Source organism: Mobula birostris, chromosome 11 (assembly GCF_030028105.1).
Source record: "Mobula birostris isolate sMobBir1 chromosome 11, sMobBir1.hap1, whole genome shotgun sequence".
Classification (NCBI taxonomy): Eukaryota; Metazoa; Chordata; class Chondrichthyes; order Myliobatiformes; family Myliobatidae; genus Mobula; species Mobula birostris.
Genome location: NC_092380.1, coordinates 44,016,809 through 44,034,949, shown reverse-complemented (window position 1 = coordinate 44,034,949; position 18,141 = coordinate 44,016,809). Strand labels below are relative to the sequence as shown.

The window sequence follows — 18,141 nt, the reverse complement described above, 5'->3', positions numbered from 1 at the left end:
TGTCCCCTGTCCAGACCCCAGCACCTTCTCTACAACTGACTGTCCTCTGTCCAGTCCCCAGAACCTGCTCTACAACTGACTGTCCCCTGTCCAGACCCCAGCACCTGCTCTACAACTGACTGTCCTCTGTCCAGACCCCAGCACCTGCTCTACAACTGACTGTCCCCTGTCCAGACTCCTGTACCTGCTCTACAACTGACTGTCCCCTGTCCAGACTCCTGTACCTGCTCTACAACTGACTGTCCTCTGTCCAGACCCCAGCACCTGCTCTACAACTGACTGTCCCCTGTCCAGACTCCTGTACCTGCTCTACAACTGACTGTCCCCTGTCCAGACCCCAGCACCTGTTCTACAACTGACTGTCCTCTGTCCAGACCCCAGCACCTGCTCTACAACTGACTGTCCCCTGTCCAGACCCCAGCACCTGTTCTACAACTGACTGTCCCCTGTCCAGACCCCAGCACCTGTTGTACAACTGACTGTCCCCTGTCCAGACTCCTGTACCTGCTCTACAACTGACTGTCCTCTGTCCAGACCCCAGCACCTGCTCTACAACTGACTGTCCTCTGTCCAGACCCCAGCACCTGTTCTACAACTGACTGTCCCCTGTCCAGACTCCTGTACCTGCTCTACAACTGACTGTCCCCTGTCCAGACTCCTGTACCTGCTCTACAACTGACTGTCCTCTGTCCAGACCCCAGCACCTGCTCTACACCTGACTGTCCCCTGTGCAGACCCCAGCACCTGTTCTACAACTGACAGTCCCCTGTCCAGACCCCAGCACCTGTTCTACAACTGACTGTCCCCTGTCCAGACTCCTGTACCTGCTCTACAACTGACTGTCCCCTGTCCAGACTCCTGTAACTGCTCTACAACTGACTGTCCCCTGTCCAGACCCCAGCACCTGCTCTACAACTGACTGTCCCCTGTCCAGACTCCTGTACCTGCTCTACAACTGACTGTCCCCTGTCCAGACTCCTGTACCTGCTCTACAACTGACTGTCCCCTGTCCAGACTCCTGTACCTGCTCTACAACTGACTGTCCTCTGTCCAGACCCCAGCACCTGCTCTACAACTGACTGTCCCCTGTCCAGACTCCTGTACCTGCTCTACAACTGACTGTCCCCTGTCCAGACCCCAGCACCTGTTCTACAACTGACTGTCCTCTGTCCAGACCCCAGCACCTGCTCTACAACTGACTGTCCCCTGTCCAGACCCCAGCACCTGTTCTACAACTGACTGTCCCCTGTCCAGACCCCATCACCTGTTGTACAACTGACTGTCCCCTGTCCAGACTCCTGTACCTGCTCTACAACTGACTGTCCTCTGTCCAGACCCCAGCACCTGCTCTACAACTGACTGTCCCCTGTGCAGACCCCAGCACCTGTTCTACAACTGACTGTCCCCTGTCCAGACCCCAGCACCTGTTCTACCACTGACTGTCCCCTGTCCAGACTCCTGTAACTGCTCTACAACTGACTGTCCCCTGTCCAGACCCCAGCACCTGCTCTACAACTGACTGTCCCCTGTCCAGACTCCTGTACCTGCTCTACAACTGACTGTCCCCTGTCCAGACTCCTGTACCTGCTCTACAACTGACTGTCCCCTGTCCAGACTCCTGTACCTGCTCTACAACTGACTGTCCTCTGTCCAGACCCCAGCACCTGCTCGACAACTGACTGTCCCCTGTCCAGACTCCTGTACCTGCTCTACAACTGACTGTCCCCTGTCCAGACTCCTGTACCTGCTCTACAACTGACTGTCCCCTGTCCAGACCCCAGCACCTGCTCTACAACTGACTGTCCCCTGTCCAGACTCCTGTACCTGCTCTACAACTGACTGTCCCCTGTCCAGACTCCTGTACCTGCTCTACAACTGACTGTCCCCTGTCCAGACCCCAGCACCTGCTCTACAACTGACTGTCCCCTGTCCAGACTCCTGTACCTGCTCTACAACTGACTGTCCCCTGTCCAGACTCCTGTACCTGCTCTACAACTGACTGTCCCCTGTCCAGACTCCTGTACCTGCTGTACAACTGACTGTCCTCTGTCCAGACCCCAGCACCTGCTCTACAACTGACTGTCCCCTGTCCAGACTCCTGTACCTGCTGTACAACTGACTGTCCCCTGTCCACACCCCAGCACCTGCTCTACAACTGACTGTCCTCTGTCCAGACCCCAGCACCTGCTCTACAACTGACTGTCCCCTGTCCAGACCCCAGCACCTTCTCTACAACTGACTGTCCTCTGTCCAGTCCCCAGCACCTGCTCTACAACTGACTGTCCCCTGTCCAGACCCCAGCACCTGCTCTACAACTGACTGTCCTCTGTCCAGACCCCAGCACCTGCTCTACAACTGACTGTCCCCTGTCCAGACTCCTGTACCTGCTCTACAACTGACTGTCCCCTGTCCAGACTCCTGTACCTGCTCTACAACTGACTGTCCTCTGTCCAGACCCCAGCACCTGCTCTACAACTGACTGTCCCCTGTCCAGACTCCTGTACCTGCTCTACAACTGACTGTCCCCTGTCCAGACCCCAGCACCTGTTCTACAACTGACTGTCCTCTGTCCAGACCCCAGCACCTGCTCTACAACTGACTGTCCCCTGTCCAGACCCCAGCACCTGTTCTACAACTGACTGTCCCCTGTCCAGACCCCAGCACCTGTTGTACAACTGACTGTCCCCTGTCCAGACTCCTGTACCTGCTCTACAACCTACTGTCCTCTGTCCAGACCCCAGCACCTGCTCTACAACTGACTGTCCCCTGTGCAGACCCCAGCACCTGTTCTACAACTGACTGTCCCCTGTCCAGACCCCAGCACCTGTTCTACAACTGACTGTCCCCTGTCCAGACTGCTGTACCTGCTCTACAACTGACTGTCCTCTGTCCAGACCCCAGCACCTGTTCTACAACTGACTGTCCCCTGTGCAGACTCCTGTACCTGCTCTACAACTGACTGTCCCCTGTCCAGACTCCTGTACCTGCTCTACAACTGACTGTCCCCTGTCCAGACTCCTGTACCTGCTCTACAACTGACTGTCCCCTGTCCAGACCCCAGCACCTGCTCTACAACCGACTGTCCCCTGTCCAGACTCCTGTACCTGCTCTACAACTGACTGTCCCCTGTCCAGACTGGTGTACCTGCTCTACAACTGACTGTCCCCTGTCCAGACTCCTGTACCTGCTCTACAACTGACTGTCCTCTGTCCAGACCCCAGCACCTGCTCGACAACTGACTGTCCCCTGTCCAGACTCCTGTACCTGCTCTACAACTGACTGTCCCCTGTCCAGACTCCTGTACCTGCTCTACAACTGACTGTCCTCTGTCCAGACCCCAGCACCTGCTCTACAACTGACTGTCCCCTGTCCAGACTCCTGTACCTGCTCTACAACTGACTGTCCCCTGTCCAGACTCCTGTACCTGCTCTACAACTGACTGTCCCCTGTCCAGACTCCTGTACCTGCTCTACAACTGACTGTCCCCTGTCCAGACCCCAGCACCTGCTCTACAACTGACTGTCCCCTGTCCAGACCCCAGCACCTGCTCTACAACTGACTGTCCCCTGTCCAGACTCCTGTACCTCCTCCACAACTGACTGTCCCCTGTCCAGACTCCTGTACCTGCTCTACAACTGACTGTCCCCTGTCCAGACTCCTGTACCTGCTCTACAACTGACTGTCCCCTGTCCAGACCCCAGCACCTGCTCTACAACTGACTGTCCCCTGTCCAGACTCCTGTACCTGCTCTACAACTGACTCTCCCCTGTCCAGACTCCTGTACCTGCTCTACAACTGACTGTCCCCTGTCCAGACTCCTGTACCTGCTCTACAACTGACTGTCCCCTGTCCAGACTCCTGTACCTGCTCTACAACTGACTGTCCCCTGTCCAGACTCCTGTACCTGCTCTACAACTGACTGTCCTCTGTCCAGACCCCAGCACCTGCTCGACAACTGACTGTCCCCTGTCCAGACTCCTGTACCTGCTCTACAACTGACTGTCCCCTGTCCAGACCCCAGCACCTGTTCTACAACTGACTGTCCTCTGTCCAGACCCCAGCACCTGCTCTACAACTGACTGTCCCCTGTCCAGACTCCTGTACCTGCTCTACAACTGACTATCCCCTGTCCAGACCCCAGCACCTGTTCTACAACTGACTGTCCCCCGTCCAGACTCCTGTACCTGCTCTACAACTGACTATCCTCTGTCCAGACCCCAGCACCTGCTCTACAACTGACTGTCCCCTGTGCAGACCCCAGCACCTGTTCTACAACTGACTGTCCCCTGTCCAGACCCCAGCACCTGTTCTACAACTGACTGTCCCCTGTCCAGACTCCTGTACCTGCTCTACAACTGACTGTCCTCTGTCCAGACCCCAGCACCTGTTCTACAACTGACTGTCCCCGGTGCAGACCCCAGTACCTGCTCTACAACTGACTGTCCCCTGTCCAGACCCCAGCACCTGCTCTACAACTGACTGTCCCCTGTGCAGACCCCAGTACCTGCTCTACAACTGACTGTCCCCTGTCTAGACTCCTGTACCTGCTCTACAACGGACTGTCCCCTGTCCAGACTCCTGTACCTGCTCTACAACTAACTGTCCCCTGTGCAGACCCCAGCACCTGCTCTACAACTGACTGTCCCCTGTCCAGACCCCAGCACCTGCTCTAGAACTGACTGTCCTCTGTCCAGACCCCAGCACCTGTTCTACAACTGACTGTCCCCTGTCCAGACTCCTGTACCTGCTCTACAACTGACTGTCCCCTGTCCAGACTCCTGTACCTGCTCTACAACTGACTGCCCCCTGTGCAGACCCCAGCACCTGCTCTACAACTGACTGTCCCCTGTCCAGACCCCAGCACCTGCTCTACAACTGACTGTCCTCTGTCCAGACCCCAGCACCTGCTCTACAACTGACTGTCCCCTGTCCAGACCCCAGCACCTGTTCTACAACTGACTGTCCCCTGTCCAGACTCCTGTACCTGCTCTACAACTGACTGTCCTCTGTCCAGACTCCTGTACCTGCTCTACAACTGACTGTCCCCTGTCCAGACCCCAGCACCTGTTCTACAACTGACTGTCCTCTGTCCAGACACTCCTGTACCTGCTCTACAACTGACTGTCCCCTGTCCAGACTCCTGTACCTGCTCTACAACTGACTGTCCCCTGTGCAGACTCCTGTACCTGCTCTACAACTGACTGTCCCCTGTGCAGACCCCAGTACCTGCTCTACAACTGACTGTCCCCGTCCAGACTCCTGTACCTGCTCTACAACTGACTGTCCCCTGTCCAGACTCCTGTACCTGCTCTACAACTGACTGTCCCCTGTCCAGACTCCTGTACCTGCTCTACAACTGACTGTCCCCTGTGCAGACCCCAGTACCTGCTCTACAACTGACTGTCCCCTGTCCAGACTCCTGTACCTGCTCTACAACTGACTGTCCCCTGTCCAGACTCCTGTACCTGCTCTACAACTGACTGTCCCCTGTCCAGACTCCTGTACCTGCTCTACAACTGACTGTCCCCTGTCCAGACTCCTGTACCTGCTCTACAACTGACTGTCCTCTGTCCAGACCCCAGCACCTGCTCTACAACTGACTGTCCCCTGTCCAGACTCCTGTACCTGCTCTACAACTGACTGTCCCCTGTCCAGACTCCTGTACCTGCTCTACAACTGACTGTCCCCTGTCCAGACTCCTGTACCTGCTCTACAACTGACTGTCCCCTGTCCAGACTCCTGTACCTGCTCTACAACTGACTGTCCCCTGTCCAGACTCCTGTACCTGCTCTACAACTGACTGTCCCCTGTCCAGACTCCTGTACCTGCTCTACAACTGACTGTCCCCTGTCCAGACTCCTGTACCTGCTCTACAACTGACTGTCCCCTGTCCAGACTCCTGTACCTGCTCTACAACTGACTGTCCCCTGTCCAGACTCCTGTACCTGCTCTACAACTGACTGTCCCCTGTCCAGACTCCTGTACCTGCTCTACAACTGACTGTCCCCTGTGCAGACCCCAGTACCCGCTCTACAACTGACTGTCCGCTGTCCAGACTCCTGTACCTGCTCTACAACTGACTGTCCCCTGTCCAGACCCCAGCACCTGCTCTACAACTGACTGTCCCCTGTGCAGACTCCTGTACCTGCTCTACAACTGACTGTCCCCTGTCCAGACCCCAGTACCTGCTGTTGAACTGTATTTTTTATACAAAACTACAAAGTTTTTCACTGGCAAAACAGACACAATGATGAGTGGTTTACAATTGCAAAATAAAATATAGCTATTATCATCTACAGAGCATCAATTCCCCGTGGGGCCCATCATTGTCAAGACTCCCGCACTGGCCACATGCCCCCTTTCCAAGGACACCCAGACACATATGTAACCCCAGAAGCAGGAAAGGTAGTCTGCACGGGCACAGCACTCTAACATCCGCCAGCTAAACCATGTATGTCCACCTTGCCTAGGCCCAGGTGAAAGCCCATCAGTCGATCTCCTGAGCAACCTGCCCATGTACTTTGTGCCCCTATCAGAAGCGCGGGACACATTTACAACACATATCTGCACACCACCCTGATGCACAGCGAGGTGAAGCAGGCAGCCTGGATCGAGTTCCTGAACTTGTGTAATCTCGGAGTGGAAAGATGGGACACAGGGTGACCACTCTGCTCGAAGTGGAGCTGAAGTGACTCATGAGGACCCTACCTCCCTGCACCCTCCCCAACCACTCCAGGTGCATTCATCTCCTTAAAAGGTGCAGATTTCCTGCTCCTGATGACCGAGAGGTAGCTGAATCTGGAGCTCACCAGTAGAGCCACTAGGACAGGTTTGGGTAGCATAGACGCATAGACATGTCTAGCCAGCAACAGCCACGCGACTCCTCTGCGGCTGCGGCCAAAGGCCACCAGCTGGTTTAATGATTGTTAAAAATGGTCAAATATAGGCCATAACATCGTAGACAGAGACAGATACAGGACAAATAAAGACTCTTCAGCCCATCGAGTCCTTTCTAGCTATCAACCACCCATTTACACTAATCCTGCAGTAATCCCACTTTATTCTCCCCACATTCCCATCAACACCCACCCCCCACCCCCCACCCGTCCCCAAAGATTTTACCGCTCCGGACAATTCACAGGGGCCAACTAGCCTACCCGCACCCGCACGTCTCTGAGATATGGAGCGCCCCCACTGGTCATGAGGATGTGCAACCTCTATACCCAGCACCTGAGGTCAGTATTGAACCCAGGACCGTGGATCCGTGAGCCAGTGGCTTAACCAGTTCTGCCACTGCTCTGGCAGCTGCAACAATGTCGAAGCTTTGAAGAGAGCACTGAAGAGACTCGCCGGGAGGTTGCCTGGAACGGTGGGTGGGTATTAGCTAGAAAGAAAGGCTGGAAAGGGGGATGGGACCCAGAGCGATAGAGCAGTGAAAGAAGTGCATGGAGTAAAGCCAGATCTAACATACAGAGAGGCTTTGAGGAAAGAGAAGCAGAATAAAGGGTGTAAAGGTAGTAAGGTAGGAGGGCTAAAGTGTGTGTACCTCAATGCAAGAAACATCAGGAACAAAGCTGATGAACTGAGAGCTTGGATACATACATGGAATTATGATGTAGTGGCCATTACAGAGACTTGGCTGGCACCAGGGAAGGAATGGATTCTCAATATTCCTGGATTTCAGTGCCTTAAAAGGGATGGGGGGGGGGGAAGGGGAGGAGGGGTGGCATTACTGGTCAGGGATACTATTATAGTTTCAGAAAGGGTGGGTAATGTAGCAGGATCCTCTTTTGAGTCAGTATGGGTGGAAGTCAGGAACAGGAAGGGAGCAGATACTCTATTGGGAGTATTTGATGGTGGATATGCAAAGGCAAGCATTTAAAGATCGCATGAATGAACTATAACAATTGTTCATCCCAGTTTGGCAAAAGAATAAATCAGGGAAGGTAGTGCACCCGTGGCAGACAAGAGAAATTAGGGATAGTATCAATTCCAAAGAAGAAACATACAAATTAGTCAGAAAAAGCGGCTCACCTGAGGACTGGGAGAAATTCAGAGTCCAGCAGAGGAGGACAAAGGGCTTAATTAGGAAAGGGAAAAAAGATTATTGCGAGAAAACTGGCAGGGAACATAAAAACTGACTATAAAAGCTTTTATAGGTATGTGAAAAGAAAAAGATTGGTTAAGACAAATGTAGGTCCCCTACAGACAGAAACAGGTGAATTGATTATGGAGAACAAGGACATGGCAGACCAATTGAATAACTACCTTGGTTCTGTCTTCACTAAGGACATAAATAATCTTCCGGAAATAGTAGGGGACCAAGGGTCTAGTGAGATGGAGGAACTGAGGGAAATACATGTTAGTAGGGAAATGCTGTTAGGTAAATTGAAGGGATTAAAGGCAGATAAATCCCCAGGGCCAGATGGTCTGCATCCCACAGTGCTTAAGGAAGTAGCCCAAGAAATAGTGGATGCATTACTGATAATTTTTCAAAACTCTTTAGATCCTGGACTAGTTCCTGAGGATTGGAGGGTGGCTAATGTAACCCCACTTTTTAAAAAAGGAGGGAGAGAGAAACCGGGGAATTATAGACCGGTTAGCCTAACATCAGTGGTGGGGAAAATGCTAGAGTCAGTTATCAAAGATGTGATAACAGCACATTTGGAAAGCGGTGAAATCATCGGACAAAGTCAGCATGGATTTGTGAAAGGAAAATCATGTCTGACGAATCTCATAGAATTTTTTGAGGATGTAAATAGTGGAGTGGATAGGGGAGAACCAGTGGATGTGGTATATTTGGATTTTCAAAAGGCTTTTGACAAGGTCCCACACAGGAGATTAGTGTGCAGACTTAAAGCACACGGTATTGGGGGTAAGGTATTGATGTGGATAGAGAATAGGTTGGCAGACAGGAAGCAAAGAGTGGGAATAAACGGGACCTTTTCAGAATGGCAGGCAGTGACTAGTGGGGTACCGCAAGGCTCAGTGCTGGGACCCCAGTTGTTTACAATATATATTAATGACTTAGACGAGGGAATTAAATGCAGCATCTCCAAGTTTGCGGATGACACGAAGCTGGGCGGCAGTGTTAGCTGTGGGGAGGATGCTAAGAGGATGCAGGGTGACTTGGATAGGTCAGGTGAGTGGGCAAATTCATGGCAGATGCAATTTAATGTGGATAAATGTGAGGTTATCCACTTTAGTGGCAAAAACAGGAAAACAGAATGGTGGCCGATTAGGAAAAGGGGAGGTGCAACTAGACCTGGGTGTCATTACAAGTGGGCATGCAGGTACAGCAGGTGGTGAAAAAGGCGAATGGTATGCTGGCATTCATAGCAAGAGGATTCGAGTACAGGAGCAGGGAGGTACCACTGCAGTTGTACAAGGCCTTGGTGAGACCACACCTGGAGTATTGTGTGCAGTTTTGGTCCCCTAATCTGAGGAAAGACATTCTTGCCATAGAGGGAGTACAAAGAAGGTTCACCAGATTGATTCCTGGGATGGCAGGACTTTCATATGATGAAAGACTGGATCGGCTGGGCTTATACTCTTTGGAATTTAGAAGATTGAGGGGGTATCTTATTGAAATGTATAAAATCCTAAAGGGATTGGACAGGTTAGATGCAGGAAGATTGTTCCCAATGTTGGGGAAGTCCAGAACGAGGGGTCACAGTTGGAGGATAAAATGGAAGCCTTTTAGGACCGAGATGAGGAAAAACTTCTTCACACAGAGAGTGGTGAATCTGTGGAATTCTCTGCCACAGGAAACAGCTGAGGCCAGTTCATTGTCTATATTTAAGAGGGAGTTAGATATGGCCCTTGTGGCTAAAGGGATCAGGGGGTATGGAGAGAAGGCAGGTGCAGGGTTCTGAGTTGGATGATCAGCCATGATCATACTGAATAGCAGTGCAGGCTCGAAGGGCTGAATGGCCTACTCCTGCACCCCTATTTTCTATGTTTCTATGTTTCTATTCTATAGGCCCCCTGATAGCAGCAGAGATACCAAGGAGCAGATTAGGAGGCAGATTTTGGAAAGATGCAAAAATAACAGGGTTGCTATCATGGGTGACTTCAACTTCCCTAATATTGATTGGCACCTGATTAGTTCCAATGGTTTAGACGGGGCAGAGTTTGTTAAGTGTGTCCAGGATGGATTCCTGTCACAGTATGTTGACAGGCCGACTAGGGGGAATGCCATACTAGATCTAGTGTTAGGTAACGAACCGGGTTAGGTCACAGATCTCTCAATGGGTGAGCATCTGGGGGACAGTGACCACCACTCCCTGGCCTTTAGCATTATCATGGAAAAGGATAGAATCAGAGAGGACAGGAAAATTTTTCATTGGGGAAAGGCAAATTATTAGGCTATAAGGCTAGAACTTGCAGGTGTGAATTGGGATGATGTTTTTGCAGGGCAATGTACTATGGACATGTGGTCAATGTTTAGGGGTCTGTTGCAGGATGTTAGGGATAAATTTGTCCCAGTGAGGAAGATAAAGAATGGTAGGGTGAAGGAAACATGGGTGGCAAGTGAGGTGGAAAATCTAGTCAGGTGGAAGAAGGCAGCATACGTGAGGTTTAGAAAGCAAGGATCAGATGGGTCTATTGAGGAATATAGGGTAGCAAGAAAGGAGCTTAAGAAGGGGCTGAGGAGAGCAATAAGGGGGCATGAGAAGGCATTGGCGAGTAGGGTAAAGGAAAACCCCAAGGCATTCTTCAATTATGTGAAGAACAAAAGGATGACAGGAGTGAAGGTAGGACCGATTAGAGATAAAGGTGGGAAGATGTGCCTGGCGGCTGGGAAGTGAGTGAGGTCCTCAATGAATACTTCTCTTCAGTATTCACCTATAAGAGGGAACTTGATAACGATGAGGACAATATGAGTGAGGTTGATGTTCTGGAGCATGTTGATATCAAGGGAGAGGAGGTGTTGGAGTTGCTAAAATACATTAGGACGGATAAGTCCCCAGGGCCTGACGGATTATTCCCCAGGCTGCTCCACAAGGTGAGGGAAGAGATTGCTGAGCCTCTGGCTAGGATCTTTATGTCCTTGTTGTCCATGGGAATGGTACCTGAATGTTGTCCCCTTGTTCAAAAAAGGTAGTAAGAATAGTCCAGGTAATTATAAACCAGTGAGCCTTACATCTGTGGTGGGAAAGCTGTTGGAAAAGATTCTTAGAGATAGGATCTATAGGCATTTAGAGAATCATGGTCTGATCGGGGACAGTCAGCATGGCTTTGTGAAGGGAAGATCGTGTCTAACAAGCCTGATAGAGTTCTTTGAGGAGGTGACCAGGCATATAGATGAGGGTGGTGCAGTGGATGTGATCTACATGGATTTTGGTAAGGCATTTGACAAGGTTCCACACGGTAGGCTTATTCAGAAAGTCAGAAGGCATGGGATCCAGGGAAGTTTGGCCAGGTGGATTCAGAATTGGCTTGCCTGCAGAAGGCAGAGGGTGGTGGTGGAGGGACCACATTCATATTGGAGGGTTGTGACTAGTGGTGTCCCAAAAGGATCGGTTCAGGGACCTCTACTTTTCATGATTTTTATTAACGACCTGGATGTGGGGGTAGAAGGGTGGGTTGGCAAGTTTGCAGATGATACAAAGGTTGGTGGTGTTGTAGGTAGTGTAGAGGATTGTCAAAGATTGCAGAGAGTCATTGATAGGATACAGAAGTGGGCTAAGAAGTGGCAGATGGAGTTCAACCCAGAGAAGTGTGAGGTGTTACACTTTGGAAGGACAAACTCCAAGGCAGAGTACAAAGTAAATGGAAGGATACTTGGTAGTGTGGAGGAGCAGAGGGATCTGGGGGTACATGTCCACAGATCCCTGAAAGTTGCCTCACAGTTAGATAGGCTAGTTAAGAAAGCTTATGGGGTGTTAGCTTTCATAAGTCAAGGGATAGAGTTTAAGAGTCGCGATGTAATGATGCAGCTCTATAAAACTCTGGTTAGGCCACACTTGGAGTACTGTGTCCAGTTCTGGTCACCTCACCATAGGAAGGATGTGGAAGCATTGGAAAGGGTACAGAGGAGATTTACCAGGATGCTGCCTGGTTTAGAGAGTATGGATTATGATCAGAGATTAAGGGAGCTAGGGCTTTACTCCTTGGAGAGAAGGAGGATGAGAGGAGACATGATAGAGGTGTACAAGATAATAAGAGGAATAGATAGAGTGGATAGCCAGTGCCTCTTCCCCAGGGCACCACTGCTCAATACAAGAGGACATGGCTTTAAGGTAAGGGGTGGGAAGTTCAAGGGGGATATTAGAGGAAGGTTTTTTACTCAGAGAGTGGTTGGTGCGTGGAATGCACTGCCTGAGTCAGTGGTGGACGCAGATACACTAGTGAAGTTTAAGAGACTACTAGGCAGGTATATGGAGGAATTTAAGGTGGGGGGTTATATGGGAGGCAGGGTTTAAGGGTTGGCACAACATTGTGGGCTGAAGGGCCTGTACTGTGCTGTACTATTCTATGTTCTATGTTCTATGTAAAGTGTGGATTGCTGTCTTTGGAGGCTGAGGAGAGAGCTGGCACTTAAAACTATGAGGGTGTAGACAGGGTTGACAGTCAGACCCCATCTCCCAGGGAGGAAATGTCAAATTGAGAGGGGGAAAGTTTCAGGTTTAAAGATATTTTGTCACACAGAAAGCGTCCGGTGCCTGAAACACACTGTTGAGGCAAGTGGTGGAAACAGACATGACAGCAAAGTTTAACAGTCTCTGAGACAGACTCAGAAAGAGTCAGGGGTGAAAGTACTGTATATGGACCACATGCAGGCAGGTGGGATCTGTTACATGGAATGAAAGGCACATACCTGTACTAAATCACTCCAATCTATTTCATACAAATAAACAATGCCTCAAAAACATAAAGAAAATGTACTCACAAAGAAGAGGAGGTTGAAGAGGAAAAGGAAATATTTGGTGGCTTTAATGCAACCTTTCCCCATGTTTTACAGCCTACGGTCTGTGGAAACAGAAATAAAGAAAGTTACTTCAGGGTAACTCTGCTGCTGAGATTTTCGGTTTGCAGTACGTGTCAACGGCCAGTTCCGCATTGGGCAGTTGGACTCTGTCCTCGCGACAAGTCGCTGGCAACTAGTTCATTGACCTGTGCATTGGGCAAGTCTTGTCCTGTGGACAGATGTAAGCTCAGGGACATAGGGGTCTGCAGATCACACACAGACACACACACCCCCACAGAAACACACACACAGTCTCACACACACACACACACACACACACACACACACACCCCCATTCACACACAACCCCCACCCACTCATACACACACATTCAATCACCCCCTACCCAAACACACATTCACACTAACGCACGCACACACACACACCATCTAGTTCCCTACACAAAATAATCCTGATTCTTCTACCCCCAACCCCTCCCTTCCTACTCCTCGAACTTCCCTCCCCATTGCCTTACCCCCTTCCTGACCTCCAAGAGCCCCGTCTCTTAGTCTCAATTCCTCATTCTCCCCCCAACATCTCCCTCCCGAACCTCCTCCCTCCTCCACTCCCACTAGTATTCCCAACACCTCCAGCTCGCCCTCTCTTCCCCCCCCTCCCCTGCCCCTCATCCCCCACCTCTGGCTTGTCCCTGACTAAACCCTTTCCTCCATGACTCTCTAAACCATCCCTCCCTTATCCTGAGCCTAACCCTCAGCCCCTCCTTGCCCAGAATGTGTGACCAGACCACTGGTGTGTCCCACGTGGATAGGGAATGGCCCCAGGCTTTGAGTAGAGCCAAGGCTTGCTCCAAACATCACGCCCGGGAACTCGGAGAGTTCTCCGCTATGAGGTGCTGGTCCCACAGCCCACGTTGTTAAATCACTCTCCGTCCCAGGGGAATCTTCTCACACCGTGCCATAGCAACTCTGCTTCCCCTGGGAACAGGCCATCTACCCGCGTACCTGCAGGCTCATCCTGCCCCAGCTGAGAGCGGGAACCTTGTTGTTCTGCTCATGCTGTGAACGCTAGCGACTGAGAAAGCAGTCAAAGGTTAATGAGACAGCCACACCCCCTGAGACTCTACGGTTGCTGAAGATCTTGAGCAATGTTACGTTCACACCTCCGGTGTCCCTCAGGTAACAAGGTGTTTCAGGCAGCAAAGTCTGGATGGGATTACCTGAGCCAGTTAGGAAAACCCGGCCGATTGCGCAAGGTGTGACGGAACATTCGCTGGCTTCCCCTTCATGCCCACACAAGACCAGGAGTCACCGCAACCACAGGATTAACCCCTCCCTCCTCACACCCACACACTGCTAGGAGCAATCTGCAGATCACTCAGTGTGTGGTGAAGGGGAGAAGCTGGGGTTGGTTCTCGGGAAGGGTCGGAGCAGTGAGAGGTCAGGGTCACACAGTGAGGAGAGGTCAGGGTCACTGAGTGAGAGGTCAGGGTCACACAGTGAGGAGAGGTCCGTGTTGGGACAGTGAGAGGTCAGGGTCGGGACAGTGAGAGATCATGGTTGGGGCAGTGAGAAGTCAGGGTTGGGACAGTGAGAGGTCAGAGTTGGGACAGTGAGAGGTCAGGGTCAGGACAGTGAGAGGTCAGGGTTGGGACAGTGAGAGGTCAGGGTCGGGGCAGTGAGAGGTCAGAGTTGGGACAGTGAAGGGTCAGGGTCGGGACAGTGAGAAGGGACACAGTTGGGACAGTGAGAGGGTGCAGGACAGCATGCAGAGTGCATTGTCAATGGATGAGATATGAGATGATGTGTGTTTCCCAATGTGTCAGGCATCAGGCATTGTGGTTCTCTCAATGGGTGAATTGTCAGGCATTGTGGGTCTTCCATTGGCTGAGGGGTCGGGGAGCATCTCTCTCCCATTGGTTGATGGGTCAGACAGTATCTCTCTACCATTGGGTGATGGGTCAGGGAGTATCTCTCTCCCATTGGGTGAAGGGTCAGTGAGTATCTCTCTCCCATTGGGTGCTGGGGTCAGAGAGTATGGGTCTCCCATTGGGTGATGGGTCAGGGAGTATCTCTCTCCCATTGGTTGATGGGTCAGAGAGTATGGGTCTCCCATTGGGTGATGGGTCAGGGAGTATCTCTCTCCCATTGGTTGATGGGTCAGAGATTATCTCTCTCCCATTGGTTGATGGGTCAGAGAGTATCTCTCTCTCTCCCATTGGGTGATGGGTCAGGGAAAATCTCTCTCCCATTGGTTAAAGGGTCAGGGAGTATCTCTCTCCCATTGGGCGATGGGTCAGGGAGTACCTCTCTCCTATTGGGTGAGGGGTCAGTTAATATCTCTCTCCCATTGGGTGAAGGGTCAGTGAGTATCTCTCTCCCATTGGGTGCTGGGGTCAGAGAGTATGGGTCTCCCATTGGGTGATGGGTCAGGGAGTATCTCTCTCCCATTGGTTGATGGGTCAGAGAGTATGGGTCTCCCATTGGGTGATGGGTCAGGGAGTATCTCTCTCCCATTGGTTGATGGGTCAGAGATTAGCTCTCTCCCATTGGTTGATGGGTCAGAGAGTATCTCTCTCTCCCATTGGGTGATGGGTCAGGGAAAATCTCTCTCCCATTGGTTAAAGGGTCAGGGAGTATCTCTCTCCCATTGGGCGATGGGTCAGGGAGTACCTCTCTCCTATTGGGTGAGGGGTCAGTTAATATCTCTCTCCCATTGGGTGATGGGTCAGAAAGCTTGGGTTTCCCAGTAGGTGAGGGTTTGGTCCATGTGGGTCACACACTGAATGAGGGGTCAGATGATGTGTGTCTGTTGGGGCTGAGGGGTTGGACGGTGTGAGTTCATCAGGGTGAATGGTTGAGGGTGAGGGGTCAGATGGTGTGGGACCATTGGGGTGAGGAGGCGAGGGTGAGAGGTCAGTTGGTGTGGGTCTGTCAGGAGTGAGGGGTCGAGGTTGAGGGGTCAGAGAGTGTGTGTCCATCGGGGTGAGGAGTCGGACTGTGTGGGTCTATTGAGGGTGAGGGGTCAGACTGTGTGTGTCCATTGGGGTGAGGGGTGGGACTGTGTGTGTCCATCGGGGTGAGGGGTCGGACTGTGTGTGTCCATTGGGGTGAGGGGTCGGACTGTGTGGGTCTATTGAGGGTGAGGGGTCAGACTGTGTGTGTCCATCGGGGTGAGGGGTCGGACTGTGTGGGTCTATTGAGGGTGAGGGGTCAGACTGTGTGTGTCCATCGGGGTGAGGGGTCGGACTGTGTGTGTCTATCGGGGTGAGGGGTCGGACTGTGTGTGTCCATTGGGGTGAGGGGTCGGACTATGTGGGTCTATTGAGGGTGAGGGGTCAGACTGTGTGTGTCCATCGGGGTGAGGGGTCGGACTGTGTGGGTCTATTGAGGGTGAGGGGTCAGACTGTGTGTGTCTATCGGGGTGAGGGGTCGGACTGTGTGGGTCTATTGAGGTGAGGGGTCGGACTGTGTGTGTCGATTGGGGTGAGGGGTTGGACTGTGTGAGGGTGAGGGGTCAGACTGTGTGTGTCTATCGGGGTGAGGGGTCCGACTGTGTGGGTCTATTGAGGTGAGGGGTCGGACTGTGTGTGTCCATTGGGGTGAGGGGTCGGACTGTGTGTGTCTATTGAGGTGAGGGGTCAGACTGTGTGTGTCCATTGGAGTGAGGGGTTGGACTGTGTGAGGGTGAGGGGTCAGACTGTGTGTGTCTATCAGGGTGAGGAGTCGGACTGTGTGTGTCTATCGGGGTGAGGGGTCGGACTGTGTGAAGGTGAGGGGTCAGACTGTGTGAGTCTATTGAGGGTGAGGGGTCGGACTGTGTGTGTCCATTGGGGTGAGGGGTCGGACTGTGTGTGTCTATCGGGGTGAGGGGTCAGACTGTGTGTGTCCATTGGGGTGAGGGGTTGGACTGTGTGAGGGTGAGGGGTCAGACTGTGTGTGTCTATCGGGGTGAGGAGTCCGACTGTGTGGGTCTATTGAGGTGAGGGGTCGGACTGTGTGTGTCTATTGAGGTGAGGGGTCGGACTGTGTGGGTCTATTGAGGGTGAGGGGTCGGACTGTGTGTGTCTATCGGGGTGAGGGGTCAGACTGTGTGAGGGTGAGGGGTCAGACTGTGTGTGTCTATCGGGGTGAGGGGTCGAACTGTGTGGGTCTATTGAGGGTGAGGGGCTGGACTGTGTGTGTCCATTGGGGTGAGGGGTCGGACTGTGTGAGGGTGAGGGGTCAGACTGTGTGTGTCCATTGGGGTGAGGGGTCGGACTGTGTGGGTCTATCGGGGTGAGGGGTCGGACTGTGTGGGTCTCAGCCCAGCGGTCTTGCTTCTCTCCAATTTATCCCTGCTGCCACTTGTTCTGCAATGCAGCCTCACTGCTGGTGCAGCAACCCAGGATAATGTTCTGGCAATCAAATGAGCAAGGCTGCACCAGTGGGAACTCTAGAGCTCAGCATACGTTGGCAGCAGGGCTCAGCTTGGGTCACTCTCCTCATCTCTGATCTGCAGCTGAATGAACTTGTCGCCGTCAGTTTACAGGAATCGCTGGTCAAACTCTTCAGAACAGTACCATGATAAAGGGGCGGCTTTGTCTACAGTAATCAGCTCCTAGCATCCGTCACCATCTCCCACACTCCCCCACCAGCTGGCTTCATTTCCTCATCCCTGCCTTCTCAGCTGGATCCACCAGCCCCCGCCTCACCTCTTTACCCCAGGTATCTTACCTGGACACACTCAGTCCTAACAAAAGCCGTTGACCGGACTGTCCCTTCAGCTCCAGCCGCAGTTTCCTCCAGCAGTTTTCTTTATGGCTCTGTAATATCCTGCTACAAATAAATTACAGATACATGGTGTACACAGGTCTGTATGAGCTTGCTCTAGTTGCCTCTTGCTAAACAGGCATTTAATCATTTACACAAGGGATTCTGTAGATGCTGAAATCCATGGCAAATCACACAAAACCCTGCAGGTCGGGCAGCATCTATGGAGATGAATAAACAGTTGACAATTGGGTTAAGATCCTTCATCAGGACTGGACAGAAAGGGAAGAAGCCAGAGTAATAAGGTTGGGGTGAACAGTAGATGATAAGTGAAACCAAGTTAAGATAAGGTGGGTGGGTGGGGGGATGAATTAAGAAGCTGGGAGAAGGTAAAGGTTGGAGAATCAGGAATCTGATAGGAGGGGAGAGCGGACCATGGGGGAAAGGGAGGAAAGAGGG

General features: G+C 52.1%; 1 protein-coding gene across 4 annotated transcripts in view; it reads right to left on the bottom strand.

Annotated features, from left to right (window-relative positions):
* Window positions 1-18,141, bottom strand: part of LOC140205049 (CD82 antigen-like) — a 143,778-nt gene that overhangs the window by 80,575 nt on the left and 45,062 nt on the right. For 2 of the 4 annotated variants that reach the window (XM_072272157.1, XM_072272158.1), the window contains exons 2-3: window positions 17,647-17,748; window positions 12,896-12,975 (exon numbers count right to left, since the gene is read on the bottom strand). In XM_072272157.1, coding sequence (XP_072128258.1) covers window positions 12,896-12,958 — 63 coding nt within the window. In that variant the 5' untranslated portion in view covers window positions 12,959-12,975; window positions 17,647-17,748. The remainder of the gene's footprint in view (window positions 1-12,895; window positions 12,976-17,646; window positions 17,749-18,141) is intronic. The other 2 variants (XM_072272159.1, XM_072272160.1) reach the window with 2 other exon arrangements.